Genomic DNA, 13323 nt, shown 5'->3' with positions numbered 1-13323 from the left:
GTGCCTTCTGGCTGCAGCTCCAATGCTTTACCACATCCTGACAGAAAAGTTCCTTCTCTGTCCTTTATTTGGTTCTCATCCAGTCTTCTGACCTTTACTGAATATCCAGAGAGCTATATAGAAGCATTCTGTGCTACCCTTAGCCTTCTCCTGATCCTATAGCCAATTTACCACCTCAATGCCCAGGTGGTTTCACCTGTGAGGGTCGAAATGTTGAAACACCAACTGTTTGGTCACCAACTGTGACCAAAGCAAAGACAGCCTCTGGACCACACAGGTAGATGGGTATGGCAGCCAAACTATATAAAACAGACCACAACTTCTTCCTCCCCTTTGTTAGCAAACATCTGCAATTCAATTCCTTGACTTTTTGAAGAAACACAAATGTTGCTGGGCATGGTGGCATAAGCCTATAATCCCAGCAACTCAGGAGGCTAAGATAAAACTGCAAGTTCAAGGCCAACTTCCATAATTTAGCAATGGCCATGTCTGGGTTCATGCCTTAAAACTGGACAGGGGGCGGGGGGTGGCTGGGGATGTGGCTCAAGTGGTAGCTCGCTCGCGTGGCATGCGTGTGGCCCAGGTTCGATCCTCAGCACCACATACACACATACAAACAAAGATGTTGTGTCCACAGAAAACTAAAACATATTAAAATTCTCTCTCTTAAAAAAAAAACTGGGTGGCGGGAGGAGGGTGAGGAAACACAAGTGCTTTTCACAAGATAAAAATATATGTTGGGGGGGGGCTGGGGTTGTGCCTCAGCAGTAGAGCACTCGCCTAGCATGTGAGAGGAACTAGATTCGATCCTCAGCACCACATAAAAATAAAGGTATTGTGTCCAACTACAACTAAATAAATGTGTGTGTGTGTGTGTGTGTGTGTGTGTGTGTGTGTGTGTGTGTGTAGGAATGGCATTGTGGCTCAGCGGTAGAGCACTTGCCTAGCATGTGTGAGGCCCTGGGTTCGATTCTCAGCACTGCATATAAATATATACAAATAATTTTAAAAAATATGTATTTCATAATTTAAATATCCTTCTATGTGTAGGAATGGCAATTTTGGTCTTGCAGAGAGAAATTTTCTAATCATACCAATATCAGACTATAATACTTCCCCTTCAAACTCCTCCCAAGTACTTCTCCCAAGTACTTCTCCCAAGTACTCTGGATGAATGAGATCAATGAAAGAACTAGCCTAAAGAAGAGGCTGTTGCCTTTTGAATGGCATGTTCTTATTTGAGCTGGGTCAGAAGACTTCTGACATTTAATCCTATTTGTTGGTTCCTCAAAGGAACCAAGAGAGAGGTCTTGTGATCCCTGTCCTGGTGCTAGCCTGGTGTTGCCCCAGTTCCAGCACACCTCACTTGCCATCAGACAACCACATGACAGAGATATATATGCTCTGCAACCCAAGATGTATAAAAATGCTTACCCCACACAGTTTTATGGTTTGGGGCAGGAGCCCTATTTTTTAGTGATCTGCACTCAAGCACCTACAGCTAAAATCATATGGTATCTGGGATGCAACTTAAAATTGAAAGCTGAAGTAAGAGGACCACAAGTCCAGGAAAGGATAGGGCAGGGAGGGTGAAACAAACACTAGCCAAATGTTACTACCTCTCAAAGAACTTGGGAAACCAATTTTCTATTATCTCTACTTCTGGAAATTTTTTTTAATGTCCATGATGTAACCCCCCCCCCAAAGTAGTAAGCCCATGGGATGGCTGTGCACGGTCCACAGCTCTTGTGAACACACCAGGCACAGCCCACTCAGGGAAAGGACACAAGCAGTCAAAACTGGACTCAATAGCCTAGTTCTACTTAAAAAATACACACACACACACACACACACACACATATATATCTACATACTTATATAAAGTTACATGTACACATAGGGCTGAAGGAAATACATCAATATGCCAGTAATGGCCATGTCTGGGTGGAGAGATTATGGATAACACCTTCCTGTTTTTCAATCCTCTACAATGTTATCTGGAAAGAAATAAAGTACTACACCCAAAGTCCTGAATGTACTGACCAAAACAGGAGGGACAAACAGGGCCAAGGCTGCTGTGACTGCTGAGCAGCTTCTTCCAGACTGCACTGTGCCCATCCTTTCCCTTCACAATTCTTCTCCACATCTGCTCTGCCTGCTGCAACCTTCCTCCAGGGGTCTCTGCCCTGCCCACTCCAGCTGGACAGATGGGCTTCAACCCAGCCTCCAGGAAAGTCCACCCCCACTTGCTCCTTCAGAGGACTGCTCTTTCAGGCTTGGATGCTGCACCTCCCACTGTGCATTTCTTCTTAAAAGGGTGAGCACTACTTCCAACATCATCACATTGTACCACCTCTCAGAATCAGTAAATGAACAGGCCTCCTTCCCTGTAGGGGTACATTCCTGTGTCTCCCTCTCTCTTGCAAGCTTGAACATGCATGCACACCCACACATGTGCATACTCATAAACACCAAATCCTACCACCCCTTCCTTTACAGACTCTCTCTCCTAAACCATCCTTTCCAATTCTATTGTCACTTGCACCCAGGAAGTCTCAAAATTGAGTGTGTATTCAAAATCAACAAGTGTGCGGGCACAAATGTCAAGCAAGTAGAATTCTCCCACACTGCTATGAGAATGTATACTGCCACCACTTGGGAAAACTGTTCTGTAAATATGCCAAAGGCCACATACTCCTGACCTATCCTCCCACCCCACCCTTGCCCCAACATGCACAGCCCAGAGAATTAAGTGCATGTCTTCCAGCAGAAGACAACACTGGTGCCATTCTTGGTGCTGCCTTCATGCAGCCAACAACTGGAACTAACTCCAATGTAAATTAAGAATAAAATCAGGCATGGTGGTGCATGCCTGTAATCCCAGAGACTCAGGAAGCTGAAGTAGGAGGACCAAAAATTCAAGGCAAGTCTCAGCAAATCTGTAAGCCCCTCAGCAACTTTGCAAGACCCCTGTCACAAAATAAAAAGGGCTGGGTAAATAGCTCAGTGATACAGCACCGCTGGGTTCAATCCCTAGTAACCCCTCGCAAAAAAAGGGAAAGAAAAAAAAAAGAACCTCCCCCCAAAACCCTGCTGAATTTCACAGATGCTGCATGAAAGAGGTCAGACCCAAGATCACCTGATGTGATGCTGATGACAGGAAGTTTAAGAATAAGTCAAAGGGCTGGGGTTGTGGCTCAGGGGTAGAGCACTCACCTACCATGTGTGAGGCGCTGGGTTCGATCCTCAGCACCACATAAAAATAAAGATATTATGTCCACCTACAACTAAAAAATAAATATTAAAAAAAAAAAAGAATAAGTCAAAGGTCTCCCTGGCTAACAAAGTCAGAGGAGTGGGTCTGGATTTGCCCTGGCTGTATGCAAGGGCCTGTCCAAAGTGCAGATCTGGGCAGTGGCTCGCAACATGGACAAATGTGATATGTCATCAGAAGATTAGAGTCTTTATGTCATTCACTGTAGTAGGTATGTTATACCTTAATATAAGTACTACCTGAAATAAGGAAGAGCTGCTGAGCCATGGGTCCCAGGACTCTATCCATCCTTCAGTTGGGACCTGAATGGCCTCTTTTGCCTGAATTCCTATCATAGGGCACTTGGCAAGGACTTCTCTCTTGTATGAATCAAAGCTAACTGTCAATATGTAAGGGCTTCTGGTGACCCATCAGGGCTTCTGAAGGCAAACCCTGAGTTCTTTCTACTTCACAAGAGGGGATCCATCCCCACACAGTAAGCAGATCCCTTTTTCAAAGGTCATCTCTGATAAGGAGGACTGAAAGGAAGCTGCAAAGAGAGAAAAGTGGAACAGAAGGGCAGGAGGGAAGAAGGGACAAGTCATTTCTCAACCAACAAGCACTGCCCAGCCCGCCCCCAGAGCCCAGCTGACACAGGAAGAAGCAAGGGAAACAGGTTGCAAAAAGCAGTACCCTGGAGGTGGAGGTCTTTCTAGTTTTCCAGCACTTGGCCCAGAAGCCCCTCCCATGTTGCCCTGCTAATCCTTCTCCCAGATCAAATATAAGGGGTACAGCTCAAAAGCTGCCCTACAGCCCAGTCACACTTCACTCCATCTCCCTACTTGCCCCACCCCTACCCCCTTGGACACATTCTCAGGCAGCAAGCGAAAAGAAGCTTGTGGGGCCAAGGGCTAACAGGAAGCAGGGACCAAAGGAGGTCCCAGGGAGCAAGATAGCATTCACAGAAGCATAGGAAAATGGCATAAATGAGAATGAGGCAGAAACCTGGGGAAAGGCACAGTCAAGGTTTTTACCATCCTTACAACTCTCCCTATATTTGAAACAGTCTCAAAATAAAAAGTTCAAAATGGAGATGTGGGGCTTAGAGAAAAGGTTAGGTATCTCTTCCAAAGACTCACTACCCTAAATAACAGTTATTTCACCTTAAGATACTTAGTTCATTCAATATAGGGTCTTTATTAACAGTCCCACATCTGAGACACAGACTCGTTATGGAAGTTGAGGTAAGCATCTCCCTGATGGAGCAGTGGTTTAGAGATGATTAAACAAGACTTGGTTCTTATTTTATTTCCTTTTATTCTCCAGAATTAGGTATTCATTTTGCTTATCTATTAAACAGAATCACCTAGAAAAAGCCCTTACTCTCCTCTGTCTTTAAATCAATGTCTAAACCTATCAGGTGGAGCACATCTGCAATCTCAGTATGGAGTCCATCATGTCAACATATTTTCAATTACAAAAGGAACGTATGTTCTTTCTTGGCAAAAATACTTTTGGATGGGTGTGGTGGCACATGTCTGAATGCCCAGCAGCTCAGGAGGCTGAGACAAGAGGATCAAAGCCAGCCTCAGCAAAACTGAAGTACTAAACAACTCAGTAGACCCTCTCTCTAAATAAAATACAATATAGGACTGGGGATGCAGCTCAGGGGTCAAGTGTACCTGAGTTCAATCCCTGGTACCCCCAAAATAAATACTTTTGCACATATACATACTGAAAATTACAAGGAAAATTAAAATCACTCATCATCAGCTGATGATGCTCATTTAAAAAAACTCAGCTTATATCACACATCCTGCTTGGTGATAGGTTATTGTTGATATTTACACATTATGGAGGGCTCCCATGTCATTACCACCAGCAGCACGGAACCCATCATCTGCAGCTATAACAGTGCTAACCAAGCTCCCTCCCTCTTTGTTTCAAGTGTCCCACTCAGATGATGATGAAGCAATGATCACTGCATTCTCATCACCATCAAGCTTTGAACACTCCTAGGTAACATTCCTGGAGGAAATGCCTTAGGAAATGGACCTTTAAAGTCACTACTAAAGGGTTTTCCAAAAAAAAAAAAATCCTAATTTATATGTGTCCAATTAATTTTGTTGGTTTACCTGCATCTTGATACAAAGTTACTGCCATCTCTAGATGAATGACTCAGGAGGTGAGCTCCCCATTACCCCAATACCCAAAAAGGCTCATGCTGATGCTCAGGAAACCTGCTGTGGATGGATCTAAAAATCCTGTGTTACGTACTCATGGTAACAGGAATTGATACTAATTCCAAAAACATTCATCCTGTACCTGCCCTAAGGAGTTCAGACTAGTGGAAGACAAGCCTTCAAACAATGCAAGTGCAAATGAGTATCTCTTCACCTAGCATTTGAGTAGAGCAGAGAGTGGAGTGTGGGGTTGGACCAGACTCCCAGGAGGACGACTACACAGCTCAGCCTCAGAAGAACAAGTCTTTCAGGCAGGAAAACAAACTGGATGCAGAACAGCCAGGGGCAAGAGATACGCTCATCTGAGGAACCACCCACATCAGCCTGGTAGGATGCAGCAAGGGGTGGGGATGGAGCAGGCAGGTGCAGACCCTGGAGGAGGAATGGAGACTCAAAATCAAACCTACAGGCAAGAGACAACTACTAAAACATCCAAAGCATCAAAACAACTGGAGGGAGGGCAAATAGGAGAAACAAGAGTTGGTAACTGTCAGAAGCTGAGTGGTGGGTATATAGATAATTCTACTTGGTTTTATGATTTTAATTTTGCACCTTGAATTTTTAAAAACTCATTAGAATTCTTTACAATTTTTCCTTAATATACAACCATAATAACTGTCCAAAGGAACAATTTAATGGGGGAAGGTACCCTCTGGCCCTACCATGACACTGGCAGGTAAATAATCATATGGTTATACACCTCCTGATCTCACAATGCCCAGCATTGATTTTCACCTAGCCATAGCCATACAGTCACAAACAGTAGTAATAGATCAAAGACCTAGGTCAGGGATGGATTTAAAGACACACAGTTATGGTAGGTAGGTGGGGTCATATACAAAAGGAGCTCAGGGGCTGCCTGAAACATGTGGCTAGGCCCCTTTTTCCACTTTTTGGGGTACAAAAACCCATGGAGAGTTGCTAAAATTATAAACAGGAAGTCCACCCCACAATAGACTCCTCTGTCAGAGTTCCCCAGTACATGTGGCTCTGGTTAATTTCAATATGTTCCTCCCACCAATCCTTCAGATGGACACAACCTCTCTAAGATTGAAAGGTAATTTGCCTCTTTTCTTGCTATAGTCCTATAAGCATTCATTTGTAACATTCAGAGCAATTACAAGAAGCAGTGGCTTCTTCTCTTATCTTATAAATGATGAATCACATATGTCAACTCATGCCACAGGGCTTAGCACAACACATCCCTGCATTTCAGCTGCTAGTGCTTTTGCTGAGAAAGCCCCCAACTCCTGAGCAGAAAGGCTCAGGAATGAGAGCTTACTTTCCTTCAGTCATGTCACTACTAGTCTAGAAGTTTAACAATCACTTCCTGATTGCCCACTGGAAGCAGTGCTATTAGGGCCCTGGCACTATAGAGGTAATCAGAGGAACAAAGCTCCTGGCTTCTGAGAGAAGATATCTAGCAATGGGTTGTACACAAACAGCTATAAGCCAGCATACTCCCTTAAACCACCAAAGACCATGAAGAAGGCAGAGTGACTCAGTGGCCTTCCCACTGGAAAATAAAGGCCAGACTGGCATAGGGATATTGGGAGGTCCAACTGGGAATAGCCACAGGAAAAAGTCCCACTAAAACCTGTTGGCTTCTGACCCACAAGTAGGATCTGGACCTCCAAGTTTAAGGGTATACTCCCCATACTTTTGAACACCCCCTGCCCCCAGACCCTTGAAAGTTGCTGTTCCTTTGCTTGTTTTCTTTGATCCTTGTTTTGTTCCTTCTCACTAAAGAGTACTTGACTTTCTGCTTGTGTTCCAGGCCAAACTCTCCATATATCCTAGGTGCAAAACCTACAGATCATTATTTCCCTTGATGCTTTACTGGAAGAGGTTGCTGACCTTTGCCCTTGGCTTACCCATGCTCTTCTAAACCCTTCCTGGCACTTCACCAGCCCCAATACAGAGCCCCCTTCACTGTATTTCCTCCCCTCTTCATTCTGTTCAGTCCCCAAAACAATCTGCTATGGAGAGGAATAAAAGCCTCAAGAGTAAGATGGCAGGAAAAATTAATATATATATATATATATATATTTTTTTTTTTTTAGTTGAAGTTGGACACAAATCTTTATTTTGTTAATTTTTTTGTGGTGCCGAGGATCGAACCCAGTGCTTCGCACGTGCTAGGCAAGTGCTTCGGCAAGTGCTCTACCAATGAGCCACAGCTCCAGCCCAGGAAAATTTAAAAGAACTGGGGAAATGACTGATAAAGTCCTTTCATTCACTCACTGCTTACATACTTTCTGTGAACCTACTCTGAGTTAGGCACTGCACTAGTCACTATAGCCTGTAGACCAAAGACCCACTACTAGCATTAACCCAATAATCCCTCAAGAAGGCCCAATCCCACAAAGGCCAGTTCAGGGGTCTCTAAAGGTCATTTCTCCTGAGGTCTCTTCAGGAAGAATGCATGGTCAATGAAGAGCCAATCTGAACCTACAACAGTTTTCCAACTACGCTGTCCCTATAGGCTCCTTTAAGTGTCATTGAGTCCCCTAACCAGGCTCAAGGTATCACCTTCCCTACCCAAGACTACAAAATCTCCTACTTCTGCAAAAGCACAGGAAGAAACAGAGAGCTTAGCACTGAGTTCCCAAACCTCTGTAATGGCTTGCACAGAGGTATTTCTTCATTGTCCTTCCCATTATCCCACTATCCACTATAAGGCAGAGTAGGACTCCTACCCTTTCACAGATGAGGGACACAATCCAGAAAGATCAAGTAGTGCCCAAGATTACTAGGCTAAGAAGTGGAGAAAGTGGAGATTCCAGACCTTCATCACATATGCTATTTCAGGTAAAGAACGCCACTATCCTATGAGAAGTGGCTCATGCAGCCCCCAGGGAAATACTTCCTCCTGCACTCTTCCAAATTGCAGAGAACTAGAGTCCCTTGGGAAACTAAAAGAGCAATTAAGGCCTATCTGAGGGGCTGGGGACATAGCTCAGTTGGTAGAGAGCTTGCCTCGCATGCACAAGGCCCTGGATTGAATCCCTGGCACCAAAAAAAAAAAAAAAAAAAAAAAGACGTATCTGAGGGGGTAAACCACGTTAGGCTTTACGGGGGGGGGGCACTTAGGAAAGGATCCTGAGTATTTGATACGGAAACAGAGAAGCTGCTGGTCATGAAATCAATGGGGAGAAATCTTACCTATGAATACCTTACATTCTTGATAATACAGGTTTAAAAAATGAATAGGTACTGGGAGTATAGCTCAGCAGGAGAGTGTGTACTTAGTATGCACAACATGAACAAAATACTGGGTTCAATACCCAGCCCTTAAAGATAAATAAATAAAAAGAGACCAGGGGCAGGATGCACACCTTTTAATCCCAGCTAGTCACAAGGCTGAGGTAGGAGGACCAAAAGTTCGAGGCCAGCCTGTGAAACTTAGCAAGACCCTGTCTCAAAATAAAAGGCTGGGAGATACAGCTCTGTGACACAGTATCCCTGGTTTCAATTCCCAGTCACTGCCACACACACATTAAAAAAAAAAAAAAAAAAGGAGAGCGAGCACGAGAGCGAGCTTAGAATGTTCAAGAATTGGAAGAACCAAAGACTCTGGAACAAGATGAGGAGACAAACTAGGCCAGGATAAGGGGTCTGAAGAGTAGGACAGCTGAAGTTTTATTGTAATGCTAAGGAAAGGTCACTGATAGGCAGTGGCATGAACCCCTTGACTGTACATCAGCCTTACCTGTGCTATTGGGGGAGGAAGGACTGGATGGAAAGAAAGTAAGGGAAAGGTTGCAGTCCAGGAAAGGCTCAGATAGGTAGACACAGTAGAGGAGGACTAAGACTAAAAAGATTCCTCACACAGGCTGTCTAATTAGAGCTCTCTTAAGCAGTCTCAACTCAAAATCCCTCCTTCTCAGTGGGAGCCTGATTAGCCTATACTTTGTTAGCTCCTTCAATTGAAACCTCCCTGGTTCTTTACTATGCTTTCTTTTTGGAGTGCTAGGGACTGAACCCGGGGCTTTGCATATGCTTCGCAAGCACTTTACCATTCAGATCTATGCTTTATTGCTTCATACACTATAAATCACGTGGGTTCAAAGTTCAAATTCCAAAATAGCTGATTTTAAATAACAGCATAAACACCGGGGAAAGTTAAAATTAAAAATGTGTAAAATACCCTCATGCAAATTCTTTTTCAACCTTGTGAACACAATGAATAAAGACACCAGGAAAGTGAAACCTAGAGAAAAAAAAAAAAAAAAAAAGCAAATCTGAGAAATGAAAACACCCACATCACATTAGGAAGGATACCTTTGAAACTGCATACCCAGCTGTGCTAAAATACTCTCTCTCCCAAAGGATGTAGGCCCTAATCTCTGGAACCTGTGAATATGCTACATTACATGGCAAAAGGGACTCTGCAGATGTAAAAAATTCCCCCCATGAAGATGTATTTAAAGGATACAAACTTGAAGGAGAGTACCCAAATGAACCCAATTCTAAATTAAGCCATGAAAAGAACAGAATTTTCTCTAGCTGAAATTAGAGATGTGGCAGAAGTGGCCATTGCTGGAAGGGGCCACACAGAAAAGGAACAACCTCTAGGAACAAAAACTGATCCCTGGCAAAAAGCCAGGAAAGAAAGAGGACATCTCAGTCTTACAAGCACAAGGAAGTGAATTTGGCCAGCAGTCTGAATGGGTTTGGAAGCAGATTCTATTCCAGAGCCTCCAGCAAGAAATGTATACTGACAATATCTTGATTTTAGTCTTCTAAGACTCTTAATTAGGAGACCCAGTTAAGCTTACCTGAACTTCTGACCTACAGAAATAACCAGATTATAAATCTGTGTTGTTTCAAGATGCTAAATGTGTGTAATTTTTTTGTAGCAGTAGTGTAAAAATAATACACAGGCGGCAATCTGGCAAGAAGAAAAAGCAGGGTGTGGTAGTGCATGCCTATAACCCCTGCAACTCAGGAGGCTGCAGCAGGAGGAAACCAAGTTCAAGGCCAGTCTAATAAGGGTGTTAACTTACTAAGACCCTTAACTCAATTAAAAATTAAAAAGAGCTGGGGATGTAGCTCAGGGGTAAGGCACCTTTGAGGGTTCAATCTCCAATAGGTGCTCCTCACAAATGGAAAAGGAACAACTTCAGATCTCCTGGAAGCACAAGGAAACTGAATTATGAAGTATCCACTGGTTGATCTCAACAGCAAAAGGAAACTTTCAATGTTCCCCCAGCCCTCTGACACTTCTCCAGCCCTCTCTCCTGACTGGTGATGGGGGTTATCCTTTGAGATTTCACCTAGAAGTAACTCAAATGCTTCCATAAAATGCTGTTCAATGATTCTGCAAAGTCTGCAGACCTCTCCAGAGGCTATGCTGTGGTGATACCAAGAAGCCACTATCACTACAGTCCCCACTTCTTCCACAGTACTAAGGTTTCCCAGCATTCAGCCAGCTTCCTTTCTTCCACACAGTTTCATCCCACCCCCAGTTAGTCATCCAGTATTGTCCACAAGCTTCCCTTTCTCTGGAATCCTGTCTTCCTCTTTCAGTTTCTACCCTAAGCAGGCCTTTATAATCTCCTGTCTAATTAAGTCATCCCACAAACATTTTACAGATAAATGTGATAGGCAGTAATCTAGCAGAGGGGAAAACAGGATGAAGGACAGGTGTGTGTCCCCCAAGAGCTTAATAAAACTCCCCAAACAGCCTAAATGCCTATCTTCTGTCCTTGATTCATTTCCAAGGACTCAGGGGATCTTCCCAACACGACCTGCATTTCACCACCTCAAAGTAGGCCACTTATCAAATACAGGCTAAACTCCTTAGAACAACACTCCCAATCATTAACATGACAGCACTGGGTCATCTCATCCATTATCTCCAGGACCTCCTTACTCCCCAACCCTAGAACTCTCAGCCCCAACAAGGTCCTTTATGCAATTAAGTGCTCTCATTTCCCCAATCTTCTGCTTGGAATGGTAGTATTTCACACTCCTACATGTCTTGCTAGGACTCAGTTTGTTCATCACCTACTCCACAAGGGTGCTCCTGGTCAGCTAACTGCGACTTTGCAAGAAGCCCCTGCAGCACCCACAGCCTAAGGGAGCAAACTGCAAGGAACTGTTCCTCTACTGACAGTTCCATCTCCCAGGGCAGTGGTTGTGTTTCTGGCAATTCTGTGGTGAGCACAACTCTCCAGTAAGCTCAGTTAAAAACTGCTAAATTAAACAAGTACTCAGTGGTGAGGGGCTGGAGTTCCTTTGGGAGGAGACACCAACTCCAGTTCTTCACCCCCTCCTCCAGAATCAAAGATCACTTCCTGACAGCCGCTTCCTGCCACTCTTTGGCCAAGTTCCTACTACTCTGACGGGTCATCCTTAGCTTCTCAGTCCCTACCGCCCACAGTTCACACACACACCCTCACTTTCTTCCCCTCCCCATGTATATTACATATACCGCCCCCTCCCCCGGAAAAAAATATTCTGAAGTGCTTTCCTGAAAGAGAAACCTCGAAACGCTTGGTAAAATCACTACGGGCTGCCTCTTTCCCTTTCCGTATCCAGTGTGAACCAAAGCGGGGGAAAGTCCGCACCCAAAGCACACAAATGACGAATGAGAAAACCCAGGACGATGACTCATAAGCCAAGGCTCGATGGTTTGCAGAGTTCAGACCTGGAAAGCTAACAAGCAGCCTTACCCACCAACAGAGGAGGTAACCACAGAGGGCCACGCCCTTGGGCTCACGAAAGTCGTGAGTACCTTTCATCTCTAGGTGCCCTGGAGACCCCGCAGGTTCCCGGGCCCGGGATCTAGAACTGGGTCCAGCATCGGCCTCGCCCCCCGCGCGAGAAAGGAATGTCCGGCCATCCAGTCCCCCGTCTCGGCCCCGGCCCCTACTCACATTTGACTAACCAGCTTCTGCCGGAAGGCGGCGCTCCGCCAATCGGTCTCCTGCCCCGATACGTCCATGGCGGTAACTCAGTTTCCACAAGCCGCGTCCCACCCCTCCTCCTCCTCCTCCGCCGCCGCCGCCGCAGCCGCCTCTACCTTAGAGCCAGGCCCAAACCCGGAAGACGTCCGCGGATCCTTGGCCGCACCGGAAGTAGTGCATGTATTGTGGGAAATGGAGTCACGCGCGAGGGCCTACGGGAAATGGAGTTCTCCTTACCTGTTGTTAACTTTCCCAGACCCTGGCATCAGGGAGTCACGCGCCCTCTCCCGGAGCGGCGGTCTTTCGTGGCCTGTACAGTATGTGTCTGGAGCTGGAGAGAGTGGTTGCTGTATGGAACTCCCAGTGCTGTCCGCTGGAGGGGCTGACCTTTAACATTTTCTATGACCCTACTGTGTTTTGGCCTCATCAAGTCCTTGAGGTCTGAATCCTTCAGGAATAGCCAAACAAACTGCCAGTCAGATGTCTTCAGCAATTCTTGGGAGAGGGTCTTTCTTTTTTTTTCTTCTTTTTTGGGGGATCGAACCCAGGGGTACTTTACCCCTGAGCTACATTTCCAATCCCTTTAAAAAATTTCGAGACAGGATCTTGCTAAGTTGTCCATGCTAGCCTCGAACTTGTGATCCTCCTGTCTCAGCCTCCCTAGTTACTGCTCCAGATAGAGGGTGCTTCTTTATCAAATACGTGTGAACACCAATTGTGTGAAAGGTTCTGTTCCCTGCCTTCCTGTGACTGCCAGAACTGTGTCTGAGTGAGTTACCAGACACTCTCGTGAGGCTTCTTTCCATTGGACCTGTAATCTCAGATTCCACCATGGCTTTATTTTGTGACAAACTATGTTTGTTAATTTTCAGAGTCTTCATATTGAGCTTTCTTCTTGTCCCTGTTATAGAGA

The 13323-nt window shown here is 45.0% G+C and overlaps 1 protein-coding gene across 7 annotated transcripts in view; it reads right to left on the bottom strand.

The window, feature by feature from the left end:
* The window catches only part of Med15 (mediator complex subunit 15), a 72265-nt gene extending 59725 nt beyond the window's left edge, over positions 1-12540 (bottom strand). For 5 of the 7 annotated variants that reach the window (XM_078038794.1, XM_005334509.5, XM_005334511.5 and 2 more), the window contains exon 1: positions 12381-12540. In XM_078038794.1, coding sequence (XP_077894920.1) covers positions 12381-12448 — 68 coding nt within the window. In that variant the 5' untranslated portion in view covers positions 12449-12540. The remainder of the gene's footprint in view (positions 1-12380) is intronic. The other 2 variants (XM_040289228.2, XM_021732678.3) reach the window with 2 other exon arrangements.
* Between the last annotated feature and the right edge of the window lie 783 nt (positions 12541-13323).

Source organism: Ictidomys tridecemlineatus, chromosome 2 (assembly GCF_052094955.1).
Source record: "Ictidomys tridecemlineatus isolate mIctTri1 chromosome 2, mIctTri1.hap1, whole genome shotgun sequence".
NCBI lineage: Eukaryota > Metazoa > Chordata > Mammalia > Rodentia > Sciuridae > Ictidomys > Ictidomys tridecemlineatus.
Note: the sequence above shows the minus strand (reverse complement) of the source record. Positions and strands in the feature narration are given on the sequence as shown.